Raw genomic sequence first — 19,391 nt, 5'->3', positions numbered from 1 at the left:
CAGGGATTTCAGCTCTGCCTTTTTTGTTGTTGTTTCTGTAAATATTTATTATAAAGGTATGCCTGTGTGTATTCAGTGCGTGTGAACACAGCGTGGTAGGATATCTGCATGCACAAAAATTTCTTCAGGGCCCATAAGGCCTCTGCTGTCACCTTCCAAGGATAAGAGTTGTTTGAGCTCCCAGTTACCCCCAACAAAACAGTGAGGGCCTAAAGCAAGACTTAAAAACGTAACTAGTGTTGATGGATGATCAGCTGCAAAACAGCTGGGGCTGTTCTTTGGCTGGAAGAGCGGGTACGAAAGCCATGCAGAGCTCCGCGCTTGCTGTGTTGGAAAACAAAGGTCAGAACAGTACGAGTGGGATTTTCCTGCTCCAGTTGCCTAAACATTAAATGTCTAGGATAAGCTAATTAGAGGGGCTTTTCTTGGCGGGTAACTGATCGAGACAGCCACATCCAGAGACTGACTCAGCCCAGCTGCCTTAGAAGAGGATGAATCACCGTCTTCATGTGAACTGACAGCAGCCTGAGCTTAGGTGACAAACCTGGATCGTTACCTGACGGGAGATGAGATGCACCCTGTCCTGTACCTCCATTCTCCGTCAGAGATCTCAGGGACTTTTGCAAGGGAAAATAAGTATTTTTTTGCACGTGGGGTGGCAGGGGGGAGAGGTGTGTAGCCTTCGTCCTGGGGATCAGCCACTGACCCGTGCTGGGGCAGGAGTCCCTGTGCAACCCCTGCTGCTTTTAATAGTCAAAGGCACTAGTCACAGAGCAAAGAGAATGATAAATTGAAGTTCTGCTTCTGACCTGTGCTTTGGACACTCCAGTCGGCATCCGGCTTGCTCCAGCAAGCTCTTTGAGCAGACACACGAAGGAAGAAATGGCAAATGCTTGATTAAATTTATCATATTTCCTTTTAATGCTTCACCGCGGAGTTGTTAATTGGAGTTCCAGCAGCAAGAGCAGAGTGAATAGGGTGGGCGTCTTGCTGGGTTGATGCATTAACCTTTTTCTTTGGATTTTAGCCAGGTAATGTGGTGGGCTCTGGGTGGAGTTGGCTAGCGGGAGGCGAGGAGGCCGTGAGAGCGGCCCTTCGGTGTTTGCACTCGGCCGTCGGCAAACTGGAGAGACCGGCGTGTTTGCTCACAGCCTCCTCCACATCTTGCCCTCAGACCTGCGGCTTTTTCTGCCCTCATCTTTCCTTTGCAGGAGGAAAACCGTGGGGGAATCGCTCTCCCTGGGAGCGTTTCGGTGCAGAGCAAAAGAGGTTCTGGTGCCTTAGGGCTGAGACTTCTGGGAGGTTGCTGTTGTCACCCATCCGTCCGGGGAGCAGGAGGAAAAGGTGGCAAGTCCCACCAGAAGGCGTCTGGTGCAGGCTCTGCTTGGCCAGCAGGATCCTGGCTTGGGGCTGGAGCCCCAGCTGGAGCAACGGCCCCAGATCGATGCACCGGGTTGGATGGGAAACAGGGATGGGGGCAGCTCCCGCTGGTTTAGAAGGGATGAGCGAATAATATTTTGTGAGCTTAAGATGAACGCTGGTGTTAAAGGCAGCGATGGATCTAAATCTTTGTAATTGTTCAAAGGAAGACCTGGAGTCACCCTCTGCAAATGGTGTTTCCAAGCTTTTTCTATACTGGGATCCCACTGTAAATCAAAACGGGGTGGGTAGCCGAAGCTATCTGTTCTCATTAAATATCCACAGGCGCTCTCCTGAAGAAGTCTGTTAGCTGTGGTCTGGCCAAACTCCAATTGGGGTAATTGCATTTGCCTCACAGTTTAAAATAAACGCAGCGCGTTCTTCTGCACATCTCTTACTCGCAGTTGTTTATTGGATGGATGGCACCATCGTGTCTCTGCCCATTAATCCGTCTCTCCGAGTTTCAATAATTCCAGCCTCCTGGAGGGGGTTCAAGCTGCCACCATTTATTATTTGAGTCAATCTGCCAGGGAAATGTTTACTTCTTCCCTGAAACATTGACTCTTCTCTAACTGCACCCTCACTTGAGGCTTGAATGAGCAGTTGTTGGTTACAAACTGGTGTTTCCTCTCTTAAACAGAAAATGTTTAACATGTTTAAACTCCATTTTTGCACCCTTCTGGTGGATTAGACATAGAAATTTGCAGTAGTAATTGCTGGGTTTTTTTGGAGGTTCCCAAGGTGCCTTCTGCAATGCTCCATCCAGACGTACTGGTCCGACCGCCGGCTGCCTGGTGACAGCCAGACCCCTGTGTGGCTGATAACTGCTGCCTGCCCTCTTCAAAGGTGCGAAGTTGGGCATCTTTGCATTGCTGAGGTCTGTTTTCTCCCAAAACCTGTTGGAAAGTCGTTACCTTTCAGCTGCTTTACTCTTCTCTCAACCCATGAAATTGGTTGATGTGTTAAAGACCTGTTTGGGGGAGAGGAGAAGGAGGTGGATGGACAGCGTGACCAGTTCAGCCTTGTTTCCTTAGGATACCCAGTTAAGAATTAAGCTGTTTATAGCACGTGTAAAACACCTTATTGCAATGTATAAAGGGATGGTTTATAGGGGGTGTATGCGGATGACCAGGGCTGTTGGGCTGCGATAAATCCGCCAGGCAGATAAACTTTCCTGCCATGCACTTCGACGTTGTTTCGTCTTCGAAAGCAAAGCAGCACCAAACCTACCAGCCGTGAAGCAAATACTGGAGGGCTCATCACATGCAAAAGAGGTGGAGGCTCATCCTGGACGCTGTGGCCAGCCATAGCCGGTTGCAGCTGGCAAATCCACAAACACCAAGTTTTACAGTGGCTTGCTAACCTCATAAGTCAACCAGACGTTGGAGGACTTGCGATGGACTCCAAACATCCTAAGGAGTTAAGGCAAGAAATAATTTTTTTGCTTGTTTTCAAAGGGGTGCTTCACAAGGCGCGGGGGTAGAGCAGCAAAATACGTCCTCCAAGAAAACCAACCCCGTAGCCTTTGAGCAACCCACGCCGTGCGCGCTGTTGAGTCACATCTCACATGCCTCTCTCTGAGCTGACCTTACTCACCACGTTCCTAATGCTCACCTCGTGAAATCATTTTTTCCCAGATAAGTTGCTGCAGATGATTGATTGCCCGCAATGTTAATCCTTCTCTTCCTTCATGCCCAAGCCTTGTTTATAATACCAGTCTCTCCGCTTGGAAATTCATTATGCTGCCCTGGCTATTAGTGGAGATAAGAAACAGTTTTGGAAGAGGTGCTGGCCAAAGTAGCAGCTATCGGGATGTTTATGAGGAGCCGTGACTGCAGAAGCTCGGGGTGGTATTTTACACAGTAACCTCATTTGGGCAGCTGGTAACTGCATTTGCTTCCGTGTTAATGAAAGCAGCGACAGCATGACCTGCTTTGTTGTATGGCTTCTTACGTGGACCTGCTGAATCTTCCTCTAATTGCAATTCAATTTGCAGTGATAAATAGTTTAAGAAGCGAAAACGGGCTTGACTTCCGTTGTTTATGGCTCCTTGTGGCTTAGGGGAGTATTACATGATGCTGCGTGAAGCACAACCTGGAGCTTCAAAAGCCTGTTGCTCAACTGGTAGCTGTTGTCGTGCTGCATTTTTTGACATGTGGCAGAAGGAGAATGACAAGTCGTTTTAACTGGCACTAGGGAAAGATAAACCGGGAGTACAGCTCCTAAATGCCTTGCATTTATTTTTCTTTTTTCACTGGGAAAACAGCATTGCTTGGGTAGTGTTGGCCTGGGGGAGTCAATGGCGAGCTCTTAGTTTGGGCTGGTTTTTGGGTAGAAAGGCTGTTTCTGTGGTTGGGGCTTGCGAAAGGGACCCAGGTTGAAGAGAGCATCGAGCACAGCATTAGCTCTGTGGAGCAGCAGACCTGACCGTGCCTGGGCTCTCACCTGGCGTGGTGTTTTTCCCAAATAATTGGGTTCTCTTATGCCTTTCATGGCTGTGGCTGGGAAGTTTCCGTCGCTGGCTGTTGTGGAGGGAGGCATTACATTTTTCTGCTGGACTTCTTTGATTTAAATTTCAAATTCCTTCACTTTTTTTTTGTGGTGCGGTTTGATTTGTTTTTTGTTTTTTTAAAAAATTCTAATAGCTTTGCATTGCTACATTTGCAGAAGACTCCTCCTGTGGAGGCTGAATGCAACTAGTTGGTGGCAGGAAGCTTTCCTTCCAGTGGGTGAGCCATCCCCAAGGACCGATGAGTGGTTTGACTCTCTCTTGGCCTCCCAAAGCTGGAAACAAATCAAACAAATTGCGGGAAGGTCACGAGTGACGGCAGGGAGGATGCGCAGCGAAATGGATTGAGCAAGACTTTTGCTTTTCTACTTAGTCCCAAAGTGATCTCCTCTCCCTGCTCCTTAGCCTTGCCTGGCAAAGCAAGACTTGAGCTGATGTGCTCAGCGTCGGCGGCTCCTTCCCCGGTACTTTTTTGATCCGCTCGCAGCCTTTGGGTTGCTTTCAGTCATTTCTGCATTCCTGACTTTCTCTGCTCGTTTTGTGTCATTAATTCCAAATCCTGCTCGAGTCGGCTCCGGCTGCTTCGCGCGGGCGGATGTGCTGTTGAATGTGCTGCTCTGGAAATGTCCTCTTGGCCCCCTCCTGCCAGTGCCCGTGGGGATGTCAGGACTCCAGGTGGTTCAGGGATGCAGAGATGTTCTAGAGATGTTCCCTTTCTCCTGCCACACGTGAGCAAACCTTCCCAAGCCATCTCAGCAGGGTGCGGGGGTTTGGGTGCACGCTAGAAAAGCCCCCCTCCAGCCTACTCCAAGAAAGCCATGGTCCTGCCTGACTCGTAAATACCGTCGTTTTAAACGCTTACACCCTTCCTACTTGAGAGTTGCACTTGCTATCCAGGTAGATATCCCGAGGAAAAGGGAACGTGCTGAAAAAACACCCAAGTGACTGGAGCCAGATGCTGGGCGTTTTCTCCAAAGCCAGCGATTCGTGATTTGCTGCTGACAGCGTGAACTGGTGTTAAGTTATTAAATTGCAGATGAGCTCATCACTTGGCCTCGAACAAGTTTCAGCCTTGAGTGGCTTTAAAATATTACATGTGGTGGAAAAGAGACAATGCTGGTGTGGCAGAGAGATTTAGGGAGCAGCTGAGAAAGACATCTGTGCATAAAAAATGTGTACCAGGAGGGAGGAGGGAATACTTCATGTGAAAAATGTAAGCTCTCCCAGGAGAGAGGAGGAGAAAATTCTCTGATTTATTGGTTCTACGTTTTAGTTTTAGCTTAAGAGAAAATTGTCAGAGTTTTGAGATGCTTAAAGGGAAGTGGCAAGATGCTAAGCTTGGTTTGATCCTCAAAGACCCCAGTGTGTTGAGAGCGGCGTGTGCGGGATTACTTCTACCAAGCCCCCAAACTGCCTCCATCGGCAGCGCGTGGTGGTTCCAGCGATGCCGTATGACTGTGGGCCAAATCCAGCTCTGCTTGATGTTTGCTTAATCCTAATGTTGAGCTCGACCAAACTGGGAAGGCAACATCCACGCTGGTTGTTAGGAGAGGTGTTTCTCTCCCTGAACGAGTGGGAGTTTCCTTTGGGGATCTCCCTGCACGTTATCTGCACAATTTCTATTTCTCCCCCCTTTTTTTTTTTCCCCCCCTCTTGCAAAGGAGCCTGAGCTCCTGAACCTACCCAGTTCCGTGCAGTCACCTGCGGAGCTGTGCGGTGCCAAAATACACGAGGATGAAGATGGTCTTGAACGAAGGAGTTAGTTTTTCCAGCCTAATTAAACCCAACGGTGCCGGAGCAGCCTTGGTGGGCTGTGCTGGCCGTCCCAGTGCCGCTGCTGGGGAGCGCAGCGCACGCCCACATCTCGGCTCCGCATCGCAACGCTGAGATTAATCCTTTTTTTTATTTTTTTTTTAAGTGCAAACTTGGCAGAAGCCGTGAGATAGATCGTAAGTCGGTTCGTCCGCTTTGTATTTCAAACTAGGCGTGTTTGCAGTCAGTGGGCGCGTTGGGTGGTTGGGCTTAGTGGCCGGTTGGATTTGTTGGTTTGAGGGGGTTTTTTTGGTGCTCCCGGCAAGGGAGAACAGCCCCGCTCGTGTGGGTTTAACCGCCTCGGCTTTTTTTTACCAAATGGCTTGTTTGCAGTCAAAGAGTCAGCAAAGTGTTCTCTCAGTCAGTGCTGCAGCGATGCCCCTAAAAATAACAAGGAAACCAGGACGATGAAGACTTGTCACTTCGGTTGTGGCGCGAGTTGTAATCGCACACAACGCGAGATCCCTCTGGCTGCTACAGCCAGTGTCTTAAGATGGAATAGATGACTTTTTAAGTGAAGATGATCGTTTTCAGCCTGTCTGAAGTCACAGAGCATCAGCACCTACAACTAATGTGCCTTCCCACGCGGTTCGTTGGGGCCGGAGCATCTCTGAGCTCAGGCCAGGCTCCGGTTTACTGCAGGGCGCCAAGTTGTCATTGGCTTGGATTTGCGGTATTAAAACACTGGGGGCAGGAGAAAGGGAACTTTTTCATGTAAATTATTAACAAATTGCGTGTGTGGCTGTCAACAATGAGCTGCAGACTGTGACCCTGGAGCAGCTGAGCTCGGGGACATCGGCTGGAGGAAGGCGCTCTCAGGGGGCTTTTAACACACCTAAACTGATTAAATTGCAGAGTGGTGCCAGCACCTGGGGACAGTCCCCACCCTCGGCCGCACATTCCTGTCCCCATCTGTGCCGTGGGACTGACGGGGATCATGGATTTCTGATAGCTGAAGCTTCTGAATTGTATTTCTGTTTTTCTGCCTGGTGTTTATCCATGTGGATATGTACAAAGGGAGGTTACTCAGGTCGTCAGGTCTGTGATTAACTTCTTTTTCCTTTTTTTTAATAGTTTTTAGACCGCATAAAGCTACCTTCTTACTGCCGTGTTGATTTTTTGATTTCTCGCGACAGCAGCTCTATCCAGCCCTGCTGCACTTCTACGTGGTGGGGCAAAAGCTGCGTTTGTACTGGGAGGACTGGGAGCTGCGGTGCTTTGGCTGGGGCGCGTATTTGAGATGGATTCCTTCCTCATATCCGCGGGGCGTAACATCTCACTGAGCTGCTCTGCCCAGCTCCCTGAGGGAGATGATGCCTCTGTGCGATGCCTTCCTTTTAAATGCATCCTAAGTACCTGTGGTTGTGGGTGATAAGTGCAATTTGCGCTTGTGAGATGCTCTAATGTCCTCCCATGGCAAGTTCTGCAGAAGTGCAAGATGTTCAATGCATAACAAGTTATATAGTCAAAACTATAAATAAAAAGAGGGTCAGGAAGGCTGCTTTTTGCAGGATGATGGTGGATAAGATTGTCCCAGCCCTGTGCTGTGTGTCTGACACTTTTCATTATTTTTTTTTTTTTTTTTTAATTGAGTCACTTAGCCAGGCTGAGACTCCCACATGGCACCTTCCTGTTACTGGCACCTTATAAATAACTTTTATGTTTTGCTTTTCCCAGCTCCACATGACGGCACCCCCTGCCCTTGGCGTCCCCTCCTGCAATTCATCTCTGTAGCTGGTTGGTTTTCCCTAAGAAGAGGACCAGAGCGCCAAATGCTTTCCCTTTTATGCGTGTTTCTTGCATTGCTCATTCCTTCGTCACCAGAAACTTCCATCTCATTTTTGCAGCTCAGCTCTTTTCAGCCTCAGCTTCTGCGTAGAACTGGGCCAGTTTGGTTTGATGGCAACGCGATTAACCCCTGGGGGCGCTGCCATTGCTTTTCACCTGCAGAGACACGTGTGTTTTCAAACGTCATGAAACTCTTCATGCCAGATGCCACCAGCTACGTGGGAGGAGGACTTGGCATTTGATGTAGTTGTGGACAAGTCTCTGTCTCCAGCGTGGCTGTTCTTGGGGGTCTTGGAGATACAGATATGAGGATTTCACCATTGCCTGCTTTTTAGTGGATAGTTGAAATTATTCCTCATTCGCGCAGTGATGTGGTTCAGGAAGTGGGAATAGACACTCAGAGCTGGACCAGCCCTGCAGCTAACAAACCCAGCTCCCATTGCCAGTTGAGGGCTTGAAGGACCAGATGTTGTGGCTTCCTACACAGGTGTTTGCACTGGAACGATGCTGGTGGTCGGTTCTTCCTTACCAAGTTACATCTCCAGTGTTCAGTGGTGGCTATCAAACAACCGTTTCCACGTTGGTTTAGTAGTGTAGGCGCTCTGTCTTGCCAAAACGCATGGCGGGGTGGCAAACAGGTCTCAGCCTAGGTATGTCCCTGCTCACTGAGTCTTGCAGAGGTCATCTGGAAAGTAAATGCCTTGGGGTAGGTGCAGTGGTGTCTCTGCTATGGGAAGGTGGATGCGACACCCGAAGGAGAGATGAATTTCCTGAAATGCAGTAGAACCTGTAGGTCTTCATTTTCCTAAATCCTATCCATACCAACCAGAGGAGGCTGCTTCTGGGCTTCACTCTTTAAAAGTGAAAGCAGGCTTTTGGAGAGAAATACAAAACATCTCATTCATGTCAAAAATAAAAGGCGAAAGGGCAGTGGCTTGCTCAAGCTCACCCAGTAAGGCAGGACTGGAGAAATGAGCCAGCTCTCCTGGGCCTCTGGTGTTGGATGGGACCTGTGAGGCACATCGCCTCGATGGACTGCCTCTGGCCATCCTGTGGGGTGGCTGATGGACCTCGCCTCAATGTGCATTCATCTGAGAGGAGTGCTGTCCTGTCCCCTAATCGGCTGCTGCTGGGGAACAAAACATAGTGGAGATAAAATATTCAATGCAAAAAGAGTAAACTATATATAACCCTACTCCTCCTTGTCCCTGTGCACTAACGTATTTCGTATGATGATGAGTTCTCTGCCAAAATTCCTCAAATTATTATGTCTAAGCATTGAAAATCAGAGAAAATAGTCTCGGAGGGGACCTCAGGAGGTCTGATCCATCCCCAGGGCAGGATCAGCTCCATCTGAACTGTTCCTGACACATCCACGTGCGGTCTCCAACGGCAGAGCCTCCACCCCTTCCCCAGGCAATCTAGTCCAGCACTTTGCTCCTCACACCCCCCCAATTTATCCTCCTCTTTCCCTTGCTGCAGTTTTAGTCTCATTCCTTCATCCATGTGCCAGCTGACCAATATTATTATTATATTATTGAAGAATAAATACAGCACATCTATGCTATATTTATTCTCCAATTCCAGTTTCATGGCGATCAAGCTGTCCTGTTCTCTGGAGTCATCTTTGATTTTACCTTGTTGTAAGCATACTGTTGGCTCGGTGGATTTATGGCTTGCGAGAGGCACCGGCGTGTTCATCCTGCAGCCCTAACGCCTCTTTGCAGGGCAGATCAAGCGCAGGAGTGCAGCTTTCCCCAGGCTGACGTGCTCATCTGTCCCTTCCTTGTGTTGGATGGTGGTGGGGATCACTTTCTTCTTGGCTTCTTCATGGGGACCACCAATGTGGGCTAATTTTAAGATCCATGCTAGCACTGGCTTTTGTAGCACATCTGATGTTGCTCATTTACCTGTTTTCTGCAGGATTTAGGAATGGAATCGACCTCTCTGGATGATGTCCTCTATCGATACGCCAGCTTTCGAAACCTGGTGGATCCAATCACTCACGACTTGATCATCAGCCTTGCTAGATACATCCACTGCCCCAAACCGGTAGGTACCACGGTCTCGTCGCACCTCCAAAACTGTGGTAGGTTGGGAAACCGCTCTACTGGGAGCATGGAGCTTCTCCCTGAGTGCCAGGGAAAAAGCCTCCTGGTTACTGCTGTGCTTGGGTGTCTTTGGATGAAGAGGACCTGCTCGGAGATTGTGGTTTGATTGCACAGTATTGGGCTTTCTAGCTGACCAAGTGACGTTCGCCTCATGATGTTTGTATTTTGTGTGTTAGCGGTTTGTTTTGCCTGTGCAAAATTTGCATTTCTACTTTCTGCCACTTTGTGTTTCTGTGTTAAAGACCTTACCCCATCAGGAGCACTTTCTGCCTCGCGAGGGTAACAGGCCGTTCCCCGCCCTTGAGCAATATTTATCATGACCCCAAATGACGAGAGAGTCCTTGGCTTGTGCCTTCAAGGCCAGGTTCCCAACAAAGCGCAGCCTCCGTGGGCTGCTGTTTGGGCTCGGACATGGGCAGGTTTCTCTGTGAGCGCAGCCCCAGGCAGATTTGGGCTTTTAAAACGCTCGGCCCCGTTTGCTCACTGGCAGCTATAGCAGCATAAGGGCTTTTGAAAATCCCAGGCTGGCTCCCTCCCTTCTCCTCCATGGTAAGTGTGACTTTGTGTGGTGGCCACTGGCTGTTTGGATAATTAAGGTTTCTTTCCCCAGGCTTTCTTTTAAATAAGCAATATCATCTGTGTCTGATTCGCAGAGCAGCGTAGGCTTAGAAAGGTATGAAACATCTGATCTCTCAAAACACGCTGGGTGAGGAGGAAGAGGGATAGGAGAGAAGACCAAAAGCTACTAGACATTGATCACAGGAGATGTAGGCGGCATCAGATCTCTGGGGATTTTTAATCGCTTAGTCCTGTGCTGCAGTTCCCTACCTGTAATTTTTGGGAGCTCCACTGAATCGGTGTGATGTGTCCTGGCACTACAGTCACGGTGACGTGTCATGCACCAAAGATGAACAGGTTGCAAATATGTAAGATACGCGCCTTTCGGAGGAAATGGCTTTCTTCTGCAAAGCACGGTGCAGGCCGTAGGGTGAGCGGGAGCTGTAGTTGCTGATGCTCCCTCAACTCCTCTTGAAACTCCCGCTAATGGGCTTCCTCCTAAAGACACATTTCTGTCTGTGTTTCATGTTGTCTGATAGAGGTCAGAGTGTGGTGGGGGAGCTGAAGGCTCATCTATCATGGTCGTGGTTTTTTTTTCTCCCCTGCACAGTGCCTGTCAGGAATTAAAGTTACATTTAAAACAAATGATGGGAATTGTAGGAAGAGGCTGAGTGATGTTTTCTGGTAAGCCCAAAGGAGGGTTTGCAGAGCTTCCTGGTGGGATGTCTTCATCTTAAGACCTTCTCTGGGAGTGTGGGAGCTACATGGCTTCCCTGAACTTGCTGTCTGGAACCAATAAGCTACCAAAAAGTTCCTTTGAGCAAAAAGGAAGCCCTTCCACCCCCGTAACCTGCGTTTGGCTCTGGTCATGTTGCAGATGTGATGGAGCTCTGTTTGAGGGCCACCAGGAACCACCTCCCAGGCCACGTTATTCCCAACACTCTCCTGCCTTGTCCTCCAAACTCTTCCCATGCCTTTTTTGCCCTTGGGAAAATGCTGCCTGGAGCAGCGCCAGGGCATCAATCATCCAGGTTCATTACTGCACGTAAGACTTGATACACTGACGTCACCTGGAGCCGGGAGGAGAGGTGCAAATGCCGCAGGTGGGGTGGGTGTCTGATGTCTGTGGGTCCATCCCCTGTGACATGGAGGGGTGCAGCCCTCCCCGCGGTCCTCCTGGAGGCCAGCACCACCAGTGTCCCAGCCACATCTCAGGGGGGCCATAAGAGCGAGACCCAGCTCCTGTTGGGGGTCACACAGTGAACCCCAGATATTTTTTGGGTGTTCCTGGAGGGAATGTTTGTATCTCCCAGCAGGTCCCTGTGAGCTCATCAGGCCTCTGAATTTCTGCCAAAAGCACACTTGTTGCGCTCTGTATCCTTGGATTTTGTTGGGGAGGGGGGTGGTTTGTTTGTTTTTTCCTCCTGGAGACAGCGAACTCCGAGCTAGCTCATCCGCTCTCATCTCTGCTGCTGAACTGTATGGCTTTCACCCATCTCCTGCCTCCTTTTGATTTGCACGTGGAATTTTTAAGCTTTTCTTGGGAAGGGACCGTCCATGGGCGTGGTGTGCCTGGTGCGACAGGGCTGGGGTCCGAGCTGGGACCTGCAGGCATCGCTCTCCTGTACTTACTGCTAAAAATGCGTCTTTAATTTCCTGTAAGAGTGTATGAAGGGATAGAGTCATTCACTGCTGTTTCTTGTGGATGTTTTACTTAATAATAACCTCCACCACTGTTTAAAAATGGGGGAAATTGCTTTTTGGGAATATTTAAAGATTCCTTTAATTTTGCTGAAGAAAAACCGCTGTGATGCTCGGGGTGTGTCTGCCTGGGCTACGGTGTGAAACTGGCTCTGGAAGTGCTTCATAAAACTCCCTACACTCAATAAGCCGCGTTGGGAAGGGTGGAGCGAGTGCAGCAGCGTGCAGACATGGCTCGGGGACGTCAGGGACCCAAATCTCCACCTCCAGACTGAGGATGGATGTCCCACGTCCTACGGTGTGAGCTCAAGATGTAGACACATCCCTGTGCTGAGTAGGTAAACCCATGCTGGGATACCAATATATCCCTTTCCCTTTTCTTATGGAGAAAAAGATCTTTTCCTCTCTCCTCCCCCGTGGGGCAATGAGATGGGAAACTGAAGAAACCTATTTTGACGGGCCTGTTTCCAGGCAGAGAGGCCCCGTTCCCCCGCTGAGGTTACCCTTTTCCAGAGCGTCGTGACTAAGCTGGTTTCTCCTCCACGTTTTGCCCTGGGAGACTAACGAGCCGCGGCCAAGTGTGCGCTCTGTGCTCCTCGTAAAAATAACCCGAGGCCGCTGATGCAACGGCGAACTGCTCCGCTGCCCAATACCTGCTTTCGCATGTCTCCCTGCATGTTTCCTTTGGCATTAAATGCTGCGAAGAAGTTAGTGCCAGTGTAAGCACAGAGATGCAAACTCCTAATGCTGAATCATGGGCTTCTGGCAAACCGTGGTGGTAAAACGTGCAATAGCAAACCCGAATAAATCCAGCCTGTGTAGCACTGAGGCTCTTCTGCATGAGATGCTGCTCGTTGGATGCATTTGTTCCTCTCCCCCTCCTTTGCACGGCTCAGGGCTTGCACCAGGCCATGCGGTTGCTTTGGTGCTGGAGCAAGCGATGGCTTCTCCGGGCTGGCGGTCCCTTACAAGGCTGCTGCGGCAAATGCCGGCAGGTGGCAAGTGTTCGCATGAGAGCGGCAACAGCTGTATTGATACAGCAAAGAAAATATCGCCATACTCTGCTGCGCGGTGAGGCGCTCCGTCAGGCATCCTCAGGGGCTGACAGGCAGTTGCTAAGTCCTGGAGCATCCCTGGGAGGTTGATACAGGTGTTGCCTTGGAGAGGAAAGTAGGGACCAGGCGGGTGACAAGCCCAGCAACAGCAGGATTGTGCTTCAGCTCCTGGTCCAGCCTTGTTTGAGCTTTAGGTGCCACCACCCCTCCTTTAAACCCCCTTTTTTTTTTGGCAGCTCTGTGCGCTGGGCGAAAAGTAATTTCATCCTGGTGTTTGGTTGTGATATTCCGAGACACTGATTTTCTTTATGTCCCCCCAAACCAGCAAGCCTTAGTCACCTGGGTTATTTTCCAGCATCCGATCCTCCTTTCCCCCAGACTTCTTTCCCTCCCCGCAGTTTCTTTGACAGAGACTTGGCAGCCGCCTACGAGAGCAGGAGAAAGCTCAGGGCCAGGACTGTTGCAGAAGTTTTGGCTTTTGCTCCGCCGGCCAAAAGCATGCCATTGCATCCCGTGGCACGAATATACGTGAGTATGTAGGTTGAGGCAGCTGTGAACTTGCCCACATCCATAAGGAGGGACAGATGGGGCTGACCTGGACCCTGGTCCCTATTAACCTGCTCTATTAAATACGTGTCTGCTTGGAGTTCTGGGGTCTCGCTTTCCTCCTCCCTCCTGGCGAGAGCACTTCCCTGTACGTTGCTCTTTCCACTCAGCCTCTATTTATACCACCCTTAGCTTAAAGGTGACCCCTTGGTCTCTCCTCTGAGCTAAAATAAAAGTTGAATCATTTTTCCGAGCTCTGGGTAAACACGTCCTGGTCTGTATGGCCAGAAAAAAAGTTGGCCTGGGCTCTCCAACGTGGCTGTGGCTCAGCGCAGTTCAGTGGATGCTTGTTCCAGCGAGTAAATTCAAACCAGCAGCAAGGCAAGAAGTTTAACTTGCGCTGGAGGAGCCTGGAGTGCTTTGAATGAGCCTGAGTGCGGAAATCATTTGGGTGAGCTTTCATATGGATGTCAGGATACAGTGTGTAAAGGCCGGATGGTGTCTCTCTGGACCCTGCCGAGATCCCAGCCTTCCCTGAGGTGTTTGTGTTCGGGTGACTTGTGCTAAAGGAGCCAAGTGAAAACTCTTTTCCGTATCACTTGGAAGTCGGGGTTTGGATTCGGTCCCATCCCTGCTCACAAATGTATATGGTGATTCAACCAAAACGGGGTGTCTTGAGCACCCCTTCCCGGAGGGGCCGGGACGTGCCTGCAGCACGACCGCGCGGTGCCTCCGGAAACGCCGATGGAGCCGGGCGAGAGCAACTGCCCCGCTCCGGCTGGGGCTTTGCTGCCGGGGAAGGTTTCGTATCGAATAAATGCTGCCATTGCACGTGAACGTTGTGTTGAGCGATGCCCGTAGATGTTGCACTCCATATTTATCGCCTCGTGCAGCTATTTTAAACCTTTGGGGGTTTATTACGCCTTAGAAGAGGCAGTTTTGCTCTTCTGGAAACTCTCATGTTGTGCAGCAAGTTTTCCAGTTCGAGGGGGCTGTTTGCGTAGGATCAAAGACATTTGAACAAGTGTTTTCTTCCCCATGGCCGTGACCTTGCCTGGGGCAGTCTTTTATCTTCCTGCCTCTCTCCAGCCCTGTGGAAAGGTGCCAGGCGGGTTCCTCGGAAAGCGGCTCGGCCCCAGGCACAGCCCGCAGCCGCCCCTCGCTGAACCGGGAGGCAGTGGGTGCTGCTGGTGCTCTTGGCCCCCGAGACGATGTCTGCCCGTCCCTGTGAAACGGGGAAAGGGGACAAAATGCTTTGGCGAAGCCACATGGTGTGGGACGGAGCTGCCCCGATGCCCCGTATCTTTCCTGCAGCCGCTCGGGTTTCCAGCGGGAGTTGTTCCAGGCGAAGGAGCTGAGAACACAAACGCGTAAGGAGCAAAGGGCCCCCGTAAAAAATTCACAGCTCTTTTTGCCAACAGGAATATCTGGCCATAAACCGTTGGAAAATTAAACCGGTTTCTTTTTCCACAGACCAAAGCCACATGTATGGATGACTGATGACCATGATAGGGAGTGAGTCAGGTTTTCCTCTGGTTTGAGGACTTGTTGAACGTGGGGTAAGCGCTGAGCGGAGCCGGGGAGAGGACACAGTGAAGCCTTGGGCAAAGGCAGCTTTTTTCCCTTGCGACCTCGGGGTGTTTGATTGCACCAACTCGTACGGTCCTGGGCATGTGCCCAGGTACCGGGGAACAGCCGGGGGGTGTGGAAGCTCCTCCAGCCCCCTGAAGGCTGCCCGGAGTAGATCCAAAGTGAGATTTTGGCTTTGCTGATCCCCATCCTGCCACTTTCCGTGGAGGAAGGCTTTTCTGCCGGTGGGCGGCTGGGCAGGGACTGGCAGAGCAGCTTAGCAAAACCCGGGACCAAAGTCCAGCTTTGCCTGTCCATTCTTCTCCTGGCGCCCGCACCTCTTAGGCTGCAGCTCCGCGAAGAGGACGGGTGAAAGGCGCAATCTCGGTTGCACGTAGGGCGCTAGGTGCGGGCAAACATCTCGGCGTGGAAGCTGCCTACAGCAGATAACGTGGCCCTCAGCTTCCCCACCAAAATTCATGGTCTTTCAACATATACGGCGACAGCAATGTGTTCGGGAGGGCATTTAAAGACTCTTCTAATAGATTGGTGTAGCTGGAGAGGTGACGTGCTGGGACTGGAAGCAAAATGGATTTTGCCCGCGTAGCTCTGGATAGAGCGAAGATCTATTTTCTTGTTCGCCTCTGCGTCATTCGAGAAATACGTGCTTAGCCGCGTCCCGGGCTCAGGTGTCTCTTCCTGCAGGAGCTCTAAATCGATCAGGTTTGCAGTGTGGGCTTGATTACATGAATTGTCACCCGTGAAAACAAGAAAGTATAGAAAGAAAAAGTGGTTATTTTGCCCTGGACGAAATAATATATTTCTAACCCTTCTTCAGCCCCCTGGTATATGGATTTAACTTACAGATGACGTTGGCTTTTTTATGCCCTGCTTCTTTGAAATGTGTTATTTCTGATGGAGCTGTGTTGAAGCTAAAAGGAGCATTTTTTGCTCTTATTTTGCTGAAACAGTATTAATAAACTCAATTTATACAGGGTGAATATAATCAGGGTACCGTGACTGTCAGCTCAGTGCCTTTATCCCCAAACGAAGCACCTAATCCGGCTCCTCCAACACGTGTTATTATTTGATCTTGAATTCAAATTATCATTCCAAGTTTCTGACGTCACGCTCATTTTTTATGGCAGTACGAGCTGAAATTACAGGTACGAGGGGATGACACATCGAAGGACGCTCAGGCACAGTCTGTTGGGTGAGTTTCTCAGCCCCGACGAGTTTCTTACCTTTCCCTTTTGCTATTAGACGTGCAAGGAAAATGCATCTTCTTACAAAGCTCTGGGATTCCAGATGCAAAGTGCGATGACAACACTAAGTATTATTTGTTCTTTGCTGTAAGAAACATCGTAAAAGGAAGCTGATTTATGAAGAAAACTCTGTAAAACCCCAAATAGCTGGTATAAAAGCGAAGGGGATGATGGAGATTCAACTAAGTCAGTTGTATTCTGTATTAATGGCTCTTTTTTTTTTTTCTTTTTTTTCTTTTTTTTTTTTGCTGGTCTTGCTCCAAGTGTGAAGATCACTCTTCACGGGTATCGAGGACATCTGCAATACATTAAAATATTCTGCAGTATGAAACAGGCTGCGAAGCTCAGACCCCATTAACGACAACTCCGGTTCTTTCCGAAGTGCCATGCCCTCTGCTCACCTTTCCTTTGCAAAAGGAGAGATGATGTTCTCTAAAGAAAGAGATAGGTGTTCTTTACAGCCCCTGCGTGTGAGCTAAAGCTGAGCAGAGCGCCTTGGAAACGGGGGGAAAATTGCACTTTGGACGTTTTTTTAATATTAAGGCTAAAAGGGAATAATGGTGAGGCCTAGATGGGCTGTGATGGCAGCGCCGCTGGCAAATTTGCCATTTCAGCTGTGAAATGGGACTGCGGAGGGCGAGGGGATGAGCCCTGCCTCAGCCTCCTTGTCCAAACCCCGTGTGATGCGAGGAAGCCGCTGCTGTCCTCGTCTCCCCCCCCCACCCCCCACGATGGACTTGCTCCCCAGCACTCAGCCCCTTCGCGCGTGGGGATGTCGAGCGATCAGTCGCAGTCTGATCCGTGGCACTGTTCTGCTGGCGCCTGTTTTTTTACTTTTTAAAACCATACGCCTCGCCTGCACCAGCGGGGAAGCGGCAGGGTGCCACCCTTTATTTAAGCACGCTTCATGGTGTGTGTGTGTGGCGGGGGGGGGAACCCACCACCACATTAAAATGTCAGGTATGTTAACTATATTTCAAGCAATAGCACCTTATAAAAGGTGCCAAATCTGTGTTCTCCCGCAGCGCCAGCGTCACGGCTGCGGGATGAAGTGGCTTCTATTTGTGCAAGGCACTATAATGTGTTTTGTGTGTAGGGTTTGCCTGCCCGTAACCCCCGGGCTGCTTTGTTTTCCCTTCTCTGAGGCCATGTGTGATGGGGTGACCCCCCCTTTCTGGCTAGCTGGGTATCTCCCTTGGGTGCCGGGGCTGATTTATGAAAATTACAGCCCGTTTTGGCCATATTATGGCCACTTTTATATACCAGTTGTGTCTCCGAGGGAAATTCAGGCTGTTGAGCCTGTTAAGCGCAGAAGAGGCAGGCGTGGGGGGGCAGCCTGGGGAAGCCCACCCAGCACACCCCGTTATCAGTGCCATAAAAATTGCCCTCGGATTAAAAAGTCTTGAGTTTTTTATGGGTTTGGGCTAAGGCCCGGCAGCGTGTGCGACTCTCACTGCAGTTTGGAGAGACAAAGAAGTCTTTCTCACGTTCCCAGCTACCTAACTGATACCATGTGGGGGTCAATGAATAGAGGAGCTGTGATTTGAAAGTCTCTGAAATGCTGCAGCACAATTTGGGATGAAAGAGGTTGTGTAAACACAAATGGTTATTGAATGAGCTGACTGAGGCTTTTCAAAAAAAAAGAAAAAAAAAAAAAAAAGTCCAGCGTGGCCAGGGTGACTTTTATCAAACTTTAATGTTTTTATCTCTTTTGGGTTGCTTAAACCCAAAATCTCAATGCCGGCTGGCAGAATTGCCGGGCTCCTCACTCAGTTCCCATAATAATAAGACGACCTTTCCTAACCACTGCGTAACCATCTGCAAACCCTCCTAAATGCCGCAGGGTGGATTTCGTCGGCTCGGAGATGGATTTTGCAAGGCCTCCGAAATGTCAGGTGCCACACGAGCCGGCGAGTGATGTGCGAAGCGCTGCGTGCGCAGCTTCCCCTCTTCTGCCAAGCAGTCGAGAGCGTCTTGGGTGACAGCAGTTGTCGGTGATGGGCGACATCACACAGGTCAGAGCTGGAGCAGAAGATTAAAAAAAGAGCCAGGAGCAGGAAAAGACATTTCATGGTGGCCCCATCTTTCATGAAAAGGGCAAGCACCCAAGATAAACTTCAGAGCTGAATCCAAAGCAGAAGAGAAGGGGGAAGGGGGCAGGTCAGCACAAGTATTTTAATGCCAAAAAGAGAAGGGAAAGGTCCGTGGCTGCATTTTGGAAGGATCTACCAGTTCCTTGGGTCAGTTGTTTCTTTGCTGCCTCGTTATTTCTCTTCCCAATTTCTTCTCCTCTAGAAGAAAAAAAACCCATAGGAGATGACACAGATCCCCCCTGATTCTGCTCTTGACTCTCCCAGTGATGCTCCGTGGCTGGACAGAGAAGAGGCTTCTCTTGCCTTGCTTCTTGGTGGCCTCCCCTTCATGATGGGCAAGAAAAAGAGCCATAAGAGATGCTCTGCTGTGGGTTGTGACAAGCAAGATTCACTTCTAGCGTCGGTGACGTCTCTTGGAGAAGGGTCTACCGTTTGTCTTGTGGCAGCACCTGGGGCTCAGCAGTTCTGCCTTGACAGAAAAGAAGAAACTACATGTTTAGATGCGGTGCTTGGGGGTTCAGATTGTCTTCTGGAAGATATTCTTTCCATCTATGCCATCTTCTGTGGTGAAGCCAGATCTTACCTGCCTCTTCCGTAGTGGACCCTCAAGTCCATACAAGATACAGTTGTCTCCTGCGTGCTCTGCTCCTCTGCCTGCAGACTGATCGTAGCTTTCCCAGAGGATTGTCAGAGACAGCAGTTTTTGGTTTCTGGATGAAAATGCTCTGAAATTTCAGAAAACTCAGCCTATTAATACAGGGGAAGGGTTTGCTGCTCAGCCCTGTCGATGTGATAGAGACTGAGAGCGCACGAATGGGGAGAGCATCTGAATTGAGTCCCTGGTCTCTTAACGCATCGCTCCGCTCCAGAAAACGTCTCCTAAGAAGGACATCGAAGAGCCGCTGGTACACAATCCATGCCACAAAACGAATTTGGGTCAAGCAGGCATTGTCTGATCCTGTCCC

The 19,391-nt window shown here is 50.0% G+C and overlaps 1 protein-coding gene across 1 annotated transcript in view; it reads left to right on the top strand.

The window, feature by feature from the left end:
- The window catches only part of LRRC75A (leucine rich repeat containing 75A), a 93,408-nt gene that overhangs the window by 24,354 nt on the left and 49,663 nt on the right, over positions 1 to 19,391 (top strand). The window contains exon 2 of the mRNA XM_063340843.1: positions 9,452 to 9,580. Within this exon, the coding sequence (XP_063196913.1) occupies positions 9,452 to 9,580 (129 nt within the window). The remainder of the gene's footprint in view (positions 1 to 9,451; positions 9,581 to 19,391) is intronic.

The sequence above is a fragment of the Chroicocephalus ridibundus genome, chromosome 7 (genome assembly GCF_963924245.1).
Source record: "Chroicocephalus ridibundus chromosome 7, bChrRid1.1, whole genome shotgun sequence".
NCBI classification, from domain to species: domain Eukaryota; kingdom Metazoa; phylum Chordata; class Aves; order Charadriiformes; family Laridae; genus Chroicocephalus; species Chroicocephalus ridibundus.
This window is presented reverse-complemented; position numbering and strand designations above follow the sequence as displayed.